The sequence below is a fragment of the Falco rusticolus genome, chromosome 5 (genome assembly GCF_015220075.1).
Source record: "Falco rusticolus isolate bFalRus1 chromosome 5, bFalRus1.pri, whole genome shotgun sequence".
NCBI classification, from domain to species: domain Eukaryota; kingdom Metazoa; phylum Chordata; class Aves; order Falconiformes; family Falconidae; genus Falco; species Falco rusticolus.
Genome location: NC_051191.1, coordinates 71,485,903 through 71,498,700, shown reverse-complemented (window position 1 = coordinate 71,498,700; position 12,798 = coordinate 71,485,903). Strand labels below are relative to the sequence as shown.

The 12,798-nt window shown below is 36.7% G+C and overlaps 1 protein-coding gene across 1 annotated transcript in view; it reads right to left on the bottom strand.

Moving 5' to 3' along the window:
• The window catches only part of PIK3C2G (phosphatidylinositol-4-phosphate 3-kinase catalytic subunit type 2 gamma), a 208,249-nt gene that overhangs the window by 128,519 nt on the left and 66,932 nt on the right, over nucleotides 1-12,798 (bottom strand). The window contains 2 exon segments of the mRNA XM_037390442.1: nucleotides 158-272; nucleotides 7,914-8,045. Of these exon segments, the coding sequence (XP_037246339.1) occupies nucleotides 158-272; nucleotides 7,914-8,045 (247 nt within the window).

Genomic DNA, 12,798 nt, shown 5'->3' with positions numbered 1-12,798 from the left:
GCAGAATTATAGATTTCCGTCTATTAAGATTAACATGCTCTCTCTGAGTGCCTATAATGGAAATGGGATTTTTAATTTTTGTGACCTTGATGAGCTGTGGGAACAACTCTTTTTCTTGCACTTTGTTACAAAACAACCCTCTCCTTTGCTTTCTTACCTGCAGTGTTACTGAGGTTGGTATTTCAGTACTGCAGATGCTTGGGGTAATCATAGTTGTTGTAAGCATGCTGTTCAGTGTCATGCTAAGCAGCACAGTTCCATGAATGAGCCGCCTGCAACACACAGAGACAGAAATACTGCATTGTTAGTGGAGACAGGGTGAACAGGGTTTACTGAAATTACATCAAAGGACGTGGAACTGGATAGCTTAACAGACACGCAAAAAGAGAACAAACCTTTTGTCTTTAGCTGCCTAGTACAAATCTGGCCTAGATCAGCAGAGGTTACATCCTGATGGCCTCACTGCTCTGCTGGTACCTGTGCAGCTGCAAGGGCCATGACACAAATCATGCTGCCAAGACATTCTAGGTCAGCTCAGCACTTTACCACTGACTTTTTTGGTGACAGGGGTTGCCACTTAAACTAGGTGTAAAATATGGATAATACTATATTTCTGTCTCAAGATTTAATTTTGAGGACAAATATGTTAGATCATGAAGTGTCAACACCCTGTACAAGGTGGAGGGCAGTATACATTTATTCCACAAAAGAAACTTGTGGCAACCTACTGCAGCGATGAAGGATCCTTGCTGATTTTACGTGTAATTGATAGGGAAGAGGGAGTATGATATCAGAACCTCCAAAGACCTGAAAGGAGTGTGAGTTTGATAGTTTGTACCACATAGGCTGCATATGGGTTTTGGTCAGATGAAAGTCTGAAGTACCAGTCTGAACAACTACATGGAGAAGAAAGTCTTATCAGAAACAGAGATACATGTGGTCTGCGGATAAGAAAACCAGCACAATTTAGCAGGTCAACACAATTCAGCCTAGAGAACTTGAATAAAATCAGAAAGTTCAGGTGTTAATTCTAATCATAACCAATCCACTCAAATGAGGAATGCAGTACCTGAATAAACACAGATACAGTACATTGGACTTACCCTTTAATTTATCCAAGTCTTAGGTTAGTGAGGTCAGAAATTTCATTTTATTCAACATCTCTTCTTTTACTGAAAATTTTTATTACGGTTGTTCCAAGCACTGTTCAGTCAAAACAACTGAGAGAATGAGCTAGATTCAATTCTGCCCATGGCAACAGAAACAGCCGGCCAGGTAGAAGAGTTTGAGTGCACAGCTTTTACCTGAGATGAGGATGTTAGAGGTACAAGAGAACCCAGATGGATTTTTTGATCCCAGCATGAGTTGGCAACATTGCTGTAAGAAAGTACCTTTTGAATTGCAAACTGAAAAAAACTGTTCCTAAGTCATTTAAAGAATAAGAAACTCTAGCAAAGTCATTTTTATAGTCAACACTCAGTGTAAACCTACTTCTTTTTCACTTCTTAAGCTATTCACATTGTTAGTGCAAAAGTTTTATTTCATTCTGAGAACACAGCTCAGGAAGATTAAAACCAAAACCATTTTCTGGAGTTACTTTTGCAGCTGTAGGTGCATTTGCAGGGGAATGGAGGCAGAAAAAGGAGCTGTGATGTGAAAAAGATAGCACTCCGGGAAAGCAGTTGTATGATACAGAAGTCTTTCAGATTTAGGTAACTGATGTGAATGTGGAAGTGATCAACGGTGATTCAAAGTTGTTTTTCTGTGCTGTGTACTCGGATGACCTTTAATAAATGAATTATATCCCTTCAACCAGTCCTTTGCTGACACAGCTTTACATCATAATTTGACCTAATTGGCAATTTTGTTAGAAAGGGAGAAGAGTGGCTGAGAACTGAATGAACACCAAGACTAAATTACCCTTTTGAGCTCTCATTACTGCTAATCACTTTCATATTGTGCTCTAAAACTATAGGAGACTTTTAAAAAGAATCCATACAGTGTATTTTTTTTCCTGGGAAACCTGTATAGACAAACACAGGAAGTAGCACAGACCTCAGAGGCACTGTAGATGTGCTTAAAAGCACATGTAGATGTGTTTAATCGAGACATTTTCCTAGTTCATTATTTCAACTCATCTGCACCCACTACAGATGTGGCTAAAGACTGTCCAGGACAGGAAATAATCAGCAGTGGGCTTCTCACAGTCCTCAGCTGGAGAAACAGCAAGCAAAGCAATGTATCTTTGCTGGACTGAGAAGACTTCACATGTTAAAGCAGATTACAGGACTGTGAGTAAAACCATACACATTAAACCACTTTGATAGTATGGAGTTGATATCTCCTAAGGAAAAATGAATTTGTTTTAAAAACTAGACACACATTTATGCCTCTGGTATATAGAGTAACCTTATTTATACATTGACAAATAAGTGAGCAACTTATGTACCTTCCATCATTAAGTCACGCTTTGGACTAAGGCTAGCCTGTAAACACAAGAGGTATTTTTTAAAAGATGTGAAGAGGCATTGACAACTGTGAAATACTGCATGTGTTCCTGAGGCACAGCTTTCCCTAGCAATCTCTGGGGCACTGTATGCACCGCTCAGCTAACATTCTTCAGGATCAAGTCTGCTTTTGGACTCACAACTGGAACAGTAACAGGGGCCATACAGGTGAACGAAACAGTAAAAATATGCATCGGTATTTTTAGAAAAAGGAAAAGAAGGAGTGTGTGCAGGATTCATTCAGAAAAGGAAGGAGATAGAATCATGAGCATGATAACCATAAGCTTTACTGAACAGAAAGGTTCCTCTCTCTGCTGCTGGGTTCTGCTGATGAGCCCAGGCAAGTCACCCCCTGTTCTGCCTGCTGGTTTCCCCATCTGTAAGGTGAGGGTAGTGATACTGACCTTTGTGAAGACTGTATAAAGACCACAGCCATAGACAATGGCACAGCAGAATTTGAATAAACAAGTTCTGCTCTATGCCCACTGCTATTTATTTATTTAAATGCTCGTGCAAAACCAGGGCAGATGGAAATCCCTGCAATTACACAGATTCCCGGCTCTTGTTTATTACTGGAGCTAAAATAAACTTCCCATCTTATTACAGCAGAAGAGAGCAATGCTGTTTAAGGACAGTTCAAGTTACCCTAAATTAACAAAATCAACCTTGTGTCCTGAAGTCCCATGGGAGACTTCCCTCACCAGGCAAGAGAAATTTTTTGTTGCTTGCTCTGCCTGATTTGGAAATATCAGTTCAAAATAAATAGTGGTGTTAGAATCACTGAAGTAGAGCAATGGGCACTGTGGAGGACTTTACAATGCCCAAATTGCCCCAAGTGATGGATTTCTGATTTGTTAATTAGCTCTGGATCACTAAACTATTCAGCCCAAGAGACAAATGTATTTTTCTGATGTGAAGGAGGGGAAAGTTGGCACACAAGCTTGAAAACACTTTTTGAACTGCTTCTTGCATCTAATAAGATTTCTTGATACAGATGCATTATCAAGGACTTTATGGGCATTAATTTAGGGCCACCGTCTAAAGTCAGCTACCCGATAAGGATGAGAAATGTGGATGTGAATGCCCACCTACTGGACAAGCTGGCAGATAAAACCATTATTACTGTGTTCATTCCCAAATGTATATAACATTAGAATTACTGTTTAGACTGGATATACCAGGAAAATGAGGAGAAAATATAGTGTAAAAATAATGTTATTATCCCCAAACCTGACATTATAAACCTCAGAAATTCAGAGCTGAGGTTAAGTTTACTTTATCCAAAGCTGATAAGCTACAAGACACGCCCCCCCCCCCCACTTGTGGCCTAAGCAGTCTTAATTCTGCACTGGAATGATATTGTGAAATAACTACTTTATTATAATTGCAAATACTACAGAATTCTAGAAAATTCAAATTAGAGACATAAATTTTCACTGCAAAGTAGTGCTAAATGTCCTAGAGACATTTAAAAGGACCACATCTTCCATCCCCACAGTTTTTAATTTAAATAACTTCCATAAATTTGAAAGTGCTGAATACAGCAAATACAAAATTATCAGATTATTCCAGACATTTTAAACAAATTTGCAGTTATGTTCCTGATTCTTTCTTAATTTTTGCCCCCAAATGTGAAGTTTAAAAATGAGTTTAGAGGGAACAATTTTAAGGTAAACAACTACATTTAGGCAAAAATTGGAGAAAATGTCCAGGAAGTCAGTTATGTAAAAAGTGAGACTATTTCTAAAGAAACATGCAAAATTGATAAGCAGTAATCCCAACACTCATTTGATAAAGAATGGAGTGGCTGCCCTGTATGTCCGTCAGCTAGTTGTGTTATAAATCAGCACACTGCAAGACAATGTCAGAATAATCAGCAATGTTACTAGAATTCAGTAAATAATGTAAATTAAGACAATTTGAAATTTACTAAACATCTGTTCACTGGCAAGTCTTTAACAATAACAAAACCAAATTAAACAGGCCAAATTCTTGAGAACATATTTTGGTATTGTGTGGTTTAAACATGGTCAAGGTATGGAAAAGAGTTTGCAACAAGAAATGTTACATAATAAGTAATATGTTTTATCTAAACAGTTGGGGTTTGCTTCTATTTTTTTTAATATATTCCTTATACACTCTGCTTGCTACTTTTTAAGAGACATGTTAAAATCTCAGAAAATATCTAGAGCCCTTTGACATGGCTTTGCTCAAATGCATGAGAAACTTCACACTTCTTGAAACAGATGAAAGGAATTTGTATAATTTATATGTTAAAATAAGCTCAGCTCTTTTTAATCTTCAGTTCAAACTAAATATAAAGAACTGAATTACGAATGACAGAAGAGACCATACAATTTGGAAGAGAAAATAAATATCAAACTTACAGAAAGGTGTAAATTCAGAGTCTTTTAAAAAGAGGCATTCTTGTGCCCTAGGTCACTCAAAGATCAAGATTCCTAAGAAATATCTGGAAATAATGCAAAATTGATAATTTTTTTTTCCTTCTCTTTTTAACATAAGCCAAAACCAGTTTGAATGGAATTCTTGTGGGTTTAATCAGAATAAGATATAATGGGACAGAAATGAGGAAATGTATTTTTAAAATGCTTGACATTTATTTTCATTTTCCAATGCTTATCAAAGCAAACAAAAAAAAATATTTTTTTAAACAAGCATCTGAATAGAGAGAAAGAGGACATTCTTTGTCCTTATCTTTGCTGGCCCTGAGAAGAATGGCTCAGTGACCAACTGGGACAAGGACTTGAGCAAAGATATTTGATGACCCAGGCAAATATCACAGGGCTACTGGCCTCCTCAAAAAGCTCATTTCTCTCCTTTCCTCTATAAATTAAATCCTAGATATGAGACTGTTAAGATTTTTTAGCACCCAAATTCACCTCAGAAAACATTTCCTTTGAGAAAGTGGTATTTTCCAAGTTAGAAACGTTTTATCAAAGATTTTCTGGTCAGATTTCATTAACATCTTTGAATACATTTATAGAATTTGTTCATTTAGAAACCCTAATATCATAATCTTTGCAATAATACAAGGTACTCCTGACACATTAGCATGACACTACAGGTACAGATCTTTTCCTCATACATACTTTCAAGTACTCTGTTGAAATGCCTTGAAGATTAGTTTCATTCCAGCAGTGAGGGGAGTGAAGTTGGGTTCATCGCTCAGTTTATTAATGTTTTCCACAAAATTGGTGAGTCAAATAAAAACAATTATTAACCTTCAATTTTTTTGTGGAGCAGGAAACCGCCTCCTAAAGTCCTACCATTGCTTCTCAATTACTTCAACTAACTAAGCATTACATATTAAGAATCACCTGATGGTTTTAATCATGCTACTTTCTAAGTAGGTAAGCCTGAGAGCTAGTTTGCCTGCCTAAAAGTATTCATGATCTACCAAAGAAAAGGAAAAATAGGCAGCGTGAAGGTTCAGATATTTTCAAGTTTTGCATTTCAGAAGGAATTTCAGGGATATCCTTTTTTTTGAAAACACTTTGTCAATTAAAATTATGGTGAATTAATAATTCTGTGGTCTCGTTGGCTAAAAGAAGAAAAATCATTTAGGCTTCTTTGTGTTAGCAATTACTATAACTGTAAATGACACAGCTATCAGATTAGGGGGTGTCGAACATGCTATTCCTAAAGCATTTCTCTCCAGCAACTCGACTTTTATTTCTGTTTTGAAGGGTCATTTCAGCAATGATCTCTACAACTACAGAGCAGATGAAAGGAAAGTGGCCCTCTATCCCCTTCATTGTGCTGATTGTGTGTACCATGAAGGAATGGAGACATTTTTCAGTAAAATTTTTGAAATTGTCTCGATGACTTGGAGATCTACTTAACGAAAATCAACATGCTTGCTCTGACAGCATATGTTACAAAATATACATCAGAGCTTTCAGATCTTTAAAAAATCATTCCTTTGGGACTTGAATGCTGAAAATTAAGAAATTTCCAATACAACACAGGTCCTTAAGAACAGGATTCTTACATATCCCATATGTGAGAATATATCCTCCAGAGGTGCCTAACCATTCCCCAGTTATCATGCCTAATGATCTGCTTCTGAATGTACTGAGCACATACCAGCTTGCTCGGGATGAGGACATCTTAATGCTCCATCTCAAGTTAGATTCTCAGCCAAGATATTCCCTCTATCTATTTCACCCTAAGCATCAAGGTGGTAGAAATACTCAAAATAAATACAATGCATGTTTTGTTTAAAAAGACACACAGAATGGAAGAGTGAGTGATGTGCTCTTCTTCAGACTATGAAAGAGAAGTCATTGAATAAAACGCCCAAGCAATCCTTGGAGCAGAATTTGATTCATGTTTCTTTCCTCCCTTCAAGATAAGTGCTCCAATCACTAAGTCACAGAAGAATACTCTCTTTTTCTGAATGGAGTAATCTTGAATTTTCTTCTGAAAATTATGGAAAAAGCCTGTAGCCCAGTTCAACCTATTATCTAGTGTTTAAAGTCTCTCAACTTAAAAGTTCAATGAAACCAAAGGTCTTTCAAACAGTAAATTCATATATGGAAAGAGATTTTTAGATTTTGTTTTGTTTTAAATGGTGATTGCCATGATATGGGGAAGTAGATGAAGATGTCTCAAGATGAGGAAAGAGCTATAGCTTAGAAATGGATGTTAATGCAGAAACTTGTGGGGTTTGAACATATCCATCTCTTGCCCAGAGGGCATGCGGGACTATGGAGCCTAAATAAAAACTAAGTATTACTGTAAAGGCTCAATCTAAATTCAAATGTCTCAGTGCTACTAACATATTCGTAGCACTGCAAAATATTTACCATAGATTTCAGTTTATGCATCACTGCAGAAACATTCAAAGCCACCAACATCTTTAAAACACTGTTGCATTGCATACTGTGTAGAAAGAAGAGGTTAAAAAAGAGGAGAAAGCTTATCAAGTGGTGTGTAGAGGGAAAAGTGGTCATTGTGGCCATCACTAAATGCCCCACCCTGAGCAGAATGAATAGGTGTCAGAACTGAAGGCAGACTGAAAAAAACCCAACCATTGTGAACAAGAAGCTATGCTGAGAAGGATTTTGCAAAGCTACAGGAAAGGTTACAGCAAGGCCTTTCAACAGAACTAGGGAACTTCCTTGTAAGTGTTGAAGAGTTACATAAGCCCAGTTCAAAATCAGTGTATTGGAAAGAAAGAAAAACTTCTGGATGGGGTTCTTGGCACATCAAGAGTGTGTGTACTGTAAATGTAACTGTAAATTACTGTAAGTGACTGTCTCAAGTCTTATTACAGCAAGGTCCTGAAATTAGTATTTCTGGTTTTTTATATTTGTCCCAAGTTGAGTGTAATACTATTCAAGAATGGTGTTTTCTTAAGCTGTCATATAAAACTGAACTTACTCTTTTGGATACAATGAGGAGCATGTCCAAGCAAGCACTTCTGTATTTTTAGAGGTAGTGTTTACTCCAAGTAGTTTTATTGTCAGCATAGTTTCCCTTGGAAGAGCCTTTATTCGTAGAGGAAAGTTGATTCTAAAAGAAAATCAGAAAAGAGAAAAATAAAAGTTAAAAAACCCTGAGCATTGTTACCACAAATGAGTCCTTTCTACATTTTTCTAGATGCTTTAACACATATCAAGCTATACATTACAAGAGTTGCACTCCAAACGAAAATGCAACTGACAGATCCCTTCAAGACATTGATGTGTTTTGCCAACCATTAACTTGGATCATAGTACTTGAAAGAGGCATATGAAAACTCATTCACTTCAGTGGTAACAACTAGAGCTGACAAAGGCAGGAAAAGCTCAGTTAGATTAAGCATCTCCTAAGGCTGAATTGTAAACCAATAGTTAGTTATTTTCTGTCTTGTGTCTTCAGAGGAAAACACTACTGAAGAAAGGAAGAGTTGCTTGTGAGTATGATAATCATTATCTTGTTGAGATATGCTTTGGTTGTGTGCTATTCCCAACCACAATTTAAAGGCAGATTTTTTTAATGAGTGATTCACTTTTTTTAGTGAGAAAATTCAGACCTATGAATATTCATCTCAACTTTGTATTGAACACTACCAAACTTGGTTGGACATGCAGGTTTTTTATATAGATTATATGAATTGATCTAAAGTCATAACTTAGAGCAAGTCTAACAAATAAGATACTTCCATGCTGTATGGAAAAATCATGTGTGTAATTACCCAGATGTGCAAGTCTCTGTTATCTTTTGCCTGAAGAGATTGTTTATGTTGGACAGTGCACTTCTAGCTTTTTCCATGTATATTCAGTACAAAGTTAAATTTCTCAAATGGAAAGTGAAATTAATAACATCTTTCTGTATAAACAGAAATCAATATAAGGAGCTAAAGGCTAAAAGAATTATCCCACATTGACAACATAAGCATTAAGCAAACAAAAGATCTGCATAAAATTGAGATTAAGAAAACAAACTAGAAGATAAATTTAAATAATATAGATTCCATTTACTTTTCAGATATTCAAGCTAGACTGCAGAACAATGCAGCTCTCAGCATTTTTAGTAGCCATACTTAAGCAGTAAACGTAGAATTTTGTATTTAAAAAGTATAGTAGCCTAAAAACATAAGGATTATGGGTGGCAGAAATCAGAGAAGGTAATAATATAAAATAAAATTAGCACACGATTTTGGTCCTAGTTCCAAATCTGTCAAAATTCTATTGGCTTCAGGAAAGTTTCTTTAAATGCACCAAGGAACCACTGAAAGAAAGTAGACGGCTTTCAGCTGAAATTTTTAAGTAATCCAAATAAACATTTGTGTCAAAAATTCAGATGATCAGTCCTAAACATTTGTAAATTATTCAAATTTGTATCTCTCTCTTTGAATAACAAAGCAAGACAGCAATTCCCCACTCTTTCTGATGAATGTGAATAGAACTGAGAATTCTCAACTGTCTTCCCACATGTCCCTATTTATAACCTTCAACAGTGCTTTCCTTGTCTCGTGTCCTCTTCCTCACCCATAATTAGTCAGAAACAATTATTAGGAAACTGAACTGTTCACATGTTACAGATATCTTTTTCTGTCTTTTTTACTTAAGGCCAGCAACTCTGACCATGTTTCATAAAACTGTTCAATGAAGAGCTATGTTTAGCTGTAAAGCATTGTTAATGCTGTGATGAGGCAAAAAATAATAATAATAAAAAAAACCCGAGACATGCATTTTCCAATAGAGACAATTGTCAACACTCCTTGTGAACTTGGAGCAATGAAAAAACTCACAATACCCTCACTGCAGAAAGCAAATGCTTGCCAGAGGTTCCCTAGGGCACAATATATAACACTGCCAGATGTACACCAGTAGGAAAAGAACCTGGAATCTTTGACAAGACATCCCACAAGTTAAAGTATGGGCCAAAGAGGACCAAAGTTCCCTCCCAATGACATGTGATTCCCCTTTAGAGAAAGAGATATCTGTATTGCTTTTAAGAACTTTGATTAATTATGCATTACTGAGCTTACCCAGCTGGTATTATCCTTTCTGACTTCATGAGGCTGAGTCAAATGGATAACTAAGAAGAGGAAATGGAACAGTGTCCAGAAATAAGAAACCTTGTGGGAGAACAATTTAAACAGTAGTTGAGAAGAACACCGAAGCTACTCACTGAGAAGCTGCTATTGACAGATGCTAGATAATCCAAGCTGTACAACTGGTGCCAAATGCCAAGGGCCTGATATCATAAGAACTCTCAACACAGAAGACCTCTGGGGCAAACCCAAGCTTTGCCCTAAGAGAGTTAAACAAACAGACAAGCCAAACGAAATATGGAAAAGAGGGAAACCCGATGCCAAGAAAGTATCTGAGGTGATGAATGGTAGGCTTAATGTTAATTCCATATTTCATGTCTATAGGCTTAATATAAATTACAGAGGATGAAAAAAGAGGAGACAGTGGTATAAATGTATTAAGAGTAACCACCTAAGACAAAAGAAAAAAATAATTAAGAAGCTTCAGTCACTGAAAAATTAAACTAAGGAGAAAATAAGGGGGCAATTTTTGGACTTTACACTTTGTGTGCTAGACAGGATCAGCCTGTTTGAACTCTGCACCAAGGTAACAATCACCCCTTTCAAAGACAACACACAATTTCTAAAGCAAAAACTTTTTTTTTTTTTTTAGCTTTAGAAAACAAAAAAAATCCTCTTAAAAAAAAGACAAAAAGAAGAAACACTAAACAAGGCAACCTCTTTCAGTATCAAATTATTCCCATATTTTCTGAGAACTTTCTGCAAAAGACTCAATATGATAAAAGTCTTCAAGAGAAGCTCATGTTTAAACACAAAACCCTATCAAGTTAAGGTTCAGACAGTTACTGGCTAAAGCACTTGAAAACACAAACTAAATACATGAAAATCAGCAAAATAAAGCAAGTCTTGTCTTTGACAGGAACTCTAGATTCCTAATCATCAAAACATTATGCTCCATTTTTTTACCTTGTTCAAGTCAACACTAATCTAAAATTAGGACCCATTGTGAAGTAGCTAGGTTTTTTTTTTGGTTTGATTGATCCCCAGCTGTATAGAGAGTATTTGATTTCCTAATGTAATAGAAGTTCTTCCTGGTGAACTTTTACCACATGTGTTTTCAATGGCTGTGAACTGAAAATAGCACATGGGTTAGAATGAAAATAGTGCCTTAACTCAAGGCAAAAAACTTTACAAAAAAGAATTGTCTTGTCTGTAAACTGCTTGTGCAAACATATTTCCTTCTGTTTCAGAATGGTGGTGTTGTAGCCAAAAATAATATAAGAGTGAACACACAACTTAGTTACAGTTTTCAGTGACCCAGACTTCCTATGATCAGAAATGGTGCCACTTGATGACATGGAAAAACAACTGCAGTAATAATTACTTCATTGTAATACTTTAAGATTTTGCTTGAATTCTTGTTAAAAATATTAAATAATATTTATATACATGTATTTATTGTAGGAAAGCCAAATCAGCCTGCTCCTGAGTATGTTTTAGATTATGGCAGTTAGACACATAGTACCTTCACTGATAATATGGCACTATCTCTACTGTTCCTTCTCTCTGGGTATTAAAAAATATGCTGAATATATTGAGTATTCTGTCAAGCTTGGTGTGTTTTTTTATTCTTTCTTAGAGGGTTAGCAGCACAAATAGCAAAAAACATATTTTCTCATTATAGAACTGTGACAAGTATTTAATATTTACAATAAATTAAAAACAACATAAACTTTTCATTTCCTATGCATATTTTCATACAGAAAAGATCATAAACCATACTATTTTTTGGCTTCAAAGGGACAGTAAAAATCACCTAGTTCCAACCTCCCTGCCATGGACAGGGACACGTTCCAGCAGACCACATTGCTTAAAGCCCCGTCCAACCTGGCCTTGAACACTTCCAGGGATGGGGCATCCAAAACTTCTCTGGGCAACATGTTCCAGTGATCTTCTCTTATCCACAAACAAGGTAACCCTGTTGTAGAAGGCCAGCAGACTTGTCAGGCACAATTTGCCCTTAGTGAAGCCATGTTGGCTTGTCACCAGTCATCTCCTTATTTCCCGTGTGCCTTAGCATAGGTTCCAGGAGGATCTGCTCCATGATCTTGACAGGCACAGAGGGAGAATGACTAGTCTGTGGTTCCCCAGGTCTTCCTTTTTTTCCTTTCTTTTTTTTTTTTAAAATGGGGGTTATGTTTCCCCTTTTCCAGTCAGTGGACTCTTATCCAGACTGACACAACTTCTCAGATATGATGGACAGTGATGTAGCCACTTCATCCACCAGCTCCCTCAGGACCCACGAGTGCATTCCATCAGGTCCCATGGACTTGTGCACCTTCAGGTTCCTCAGATGATCTTGAACCTGATGTTTTCCTACAGCGGGTGGTTCTGCATTCTGCCAGTCCCTGCCTTCGCCTTCTGTGACTTGGGCAGTGTGGCCAGAGCACTTGCTGGTGAAGTCTGGGCCAAAAAAGTCGTTGAGTACTTCAGCCCTCTCTATATCCTGGATAACCAGGTCTCCTGTCTCATTCCAGAGAGGGGCTGTATTTTCCTACTCTTCCTTTTATCACTGACAAAGATTTTCTGGCATCTCCATCCTACCTAATATTCCAATACTATACCAAAGTCATATTGCAGTAAGGAACAAACACAGTAGAGCATCCAGTTACTGTCTTTAGTTGAAAACATTTGATTTTGTTGTTAAGTGCTGTGTTAGATTTGGAAAAGGAAATAACCTATTGTCATGACGTCAAAATGTTCATGTCCTGCAATAAATGTCTG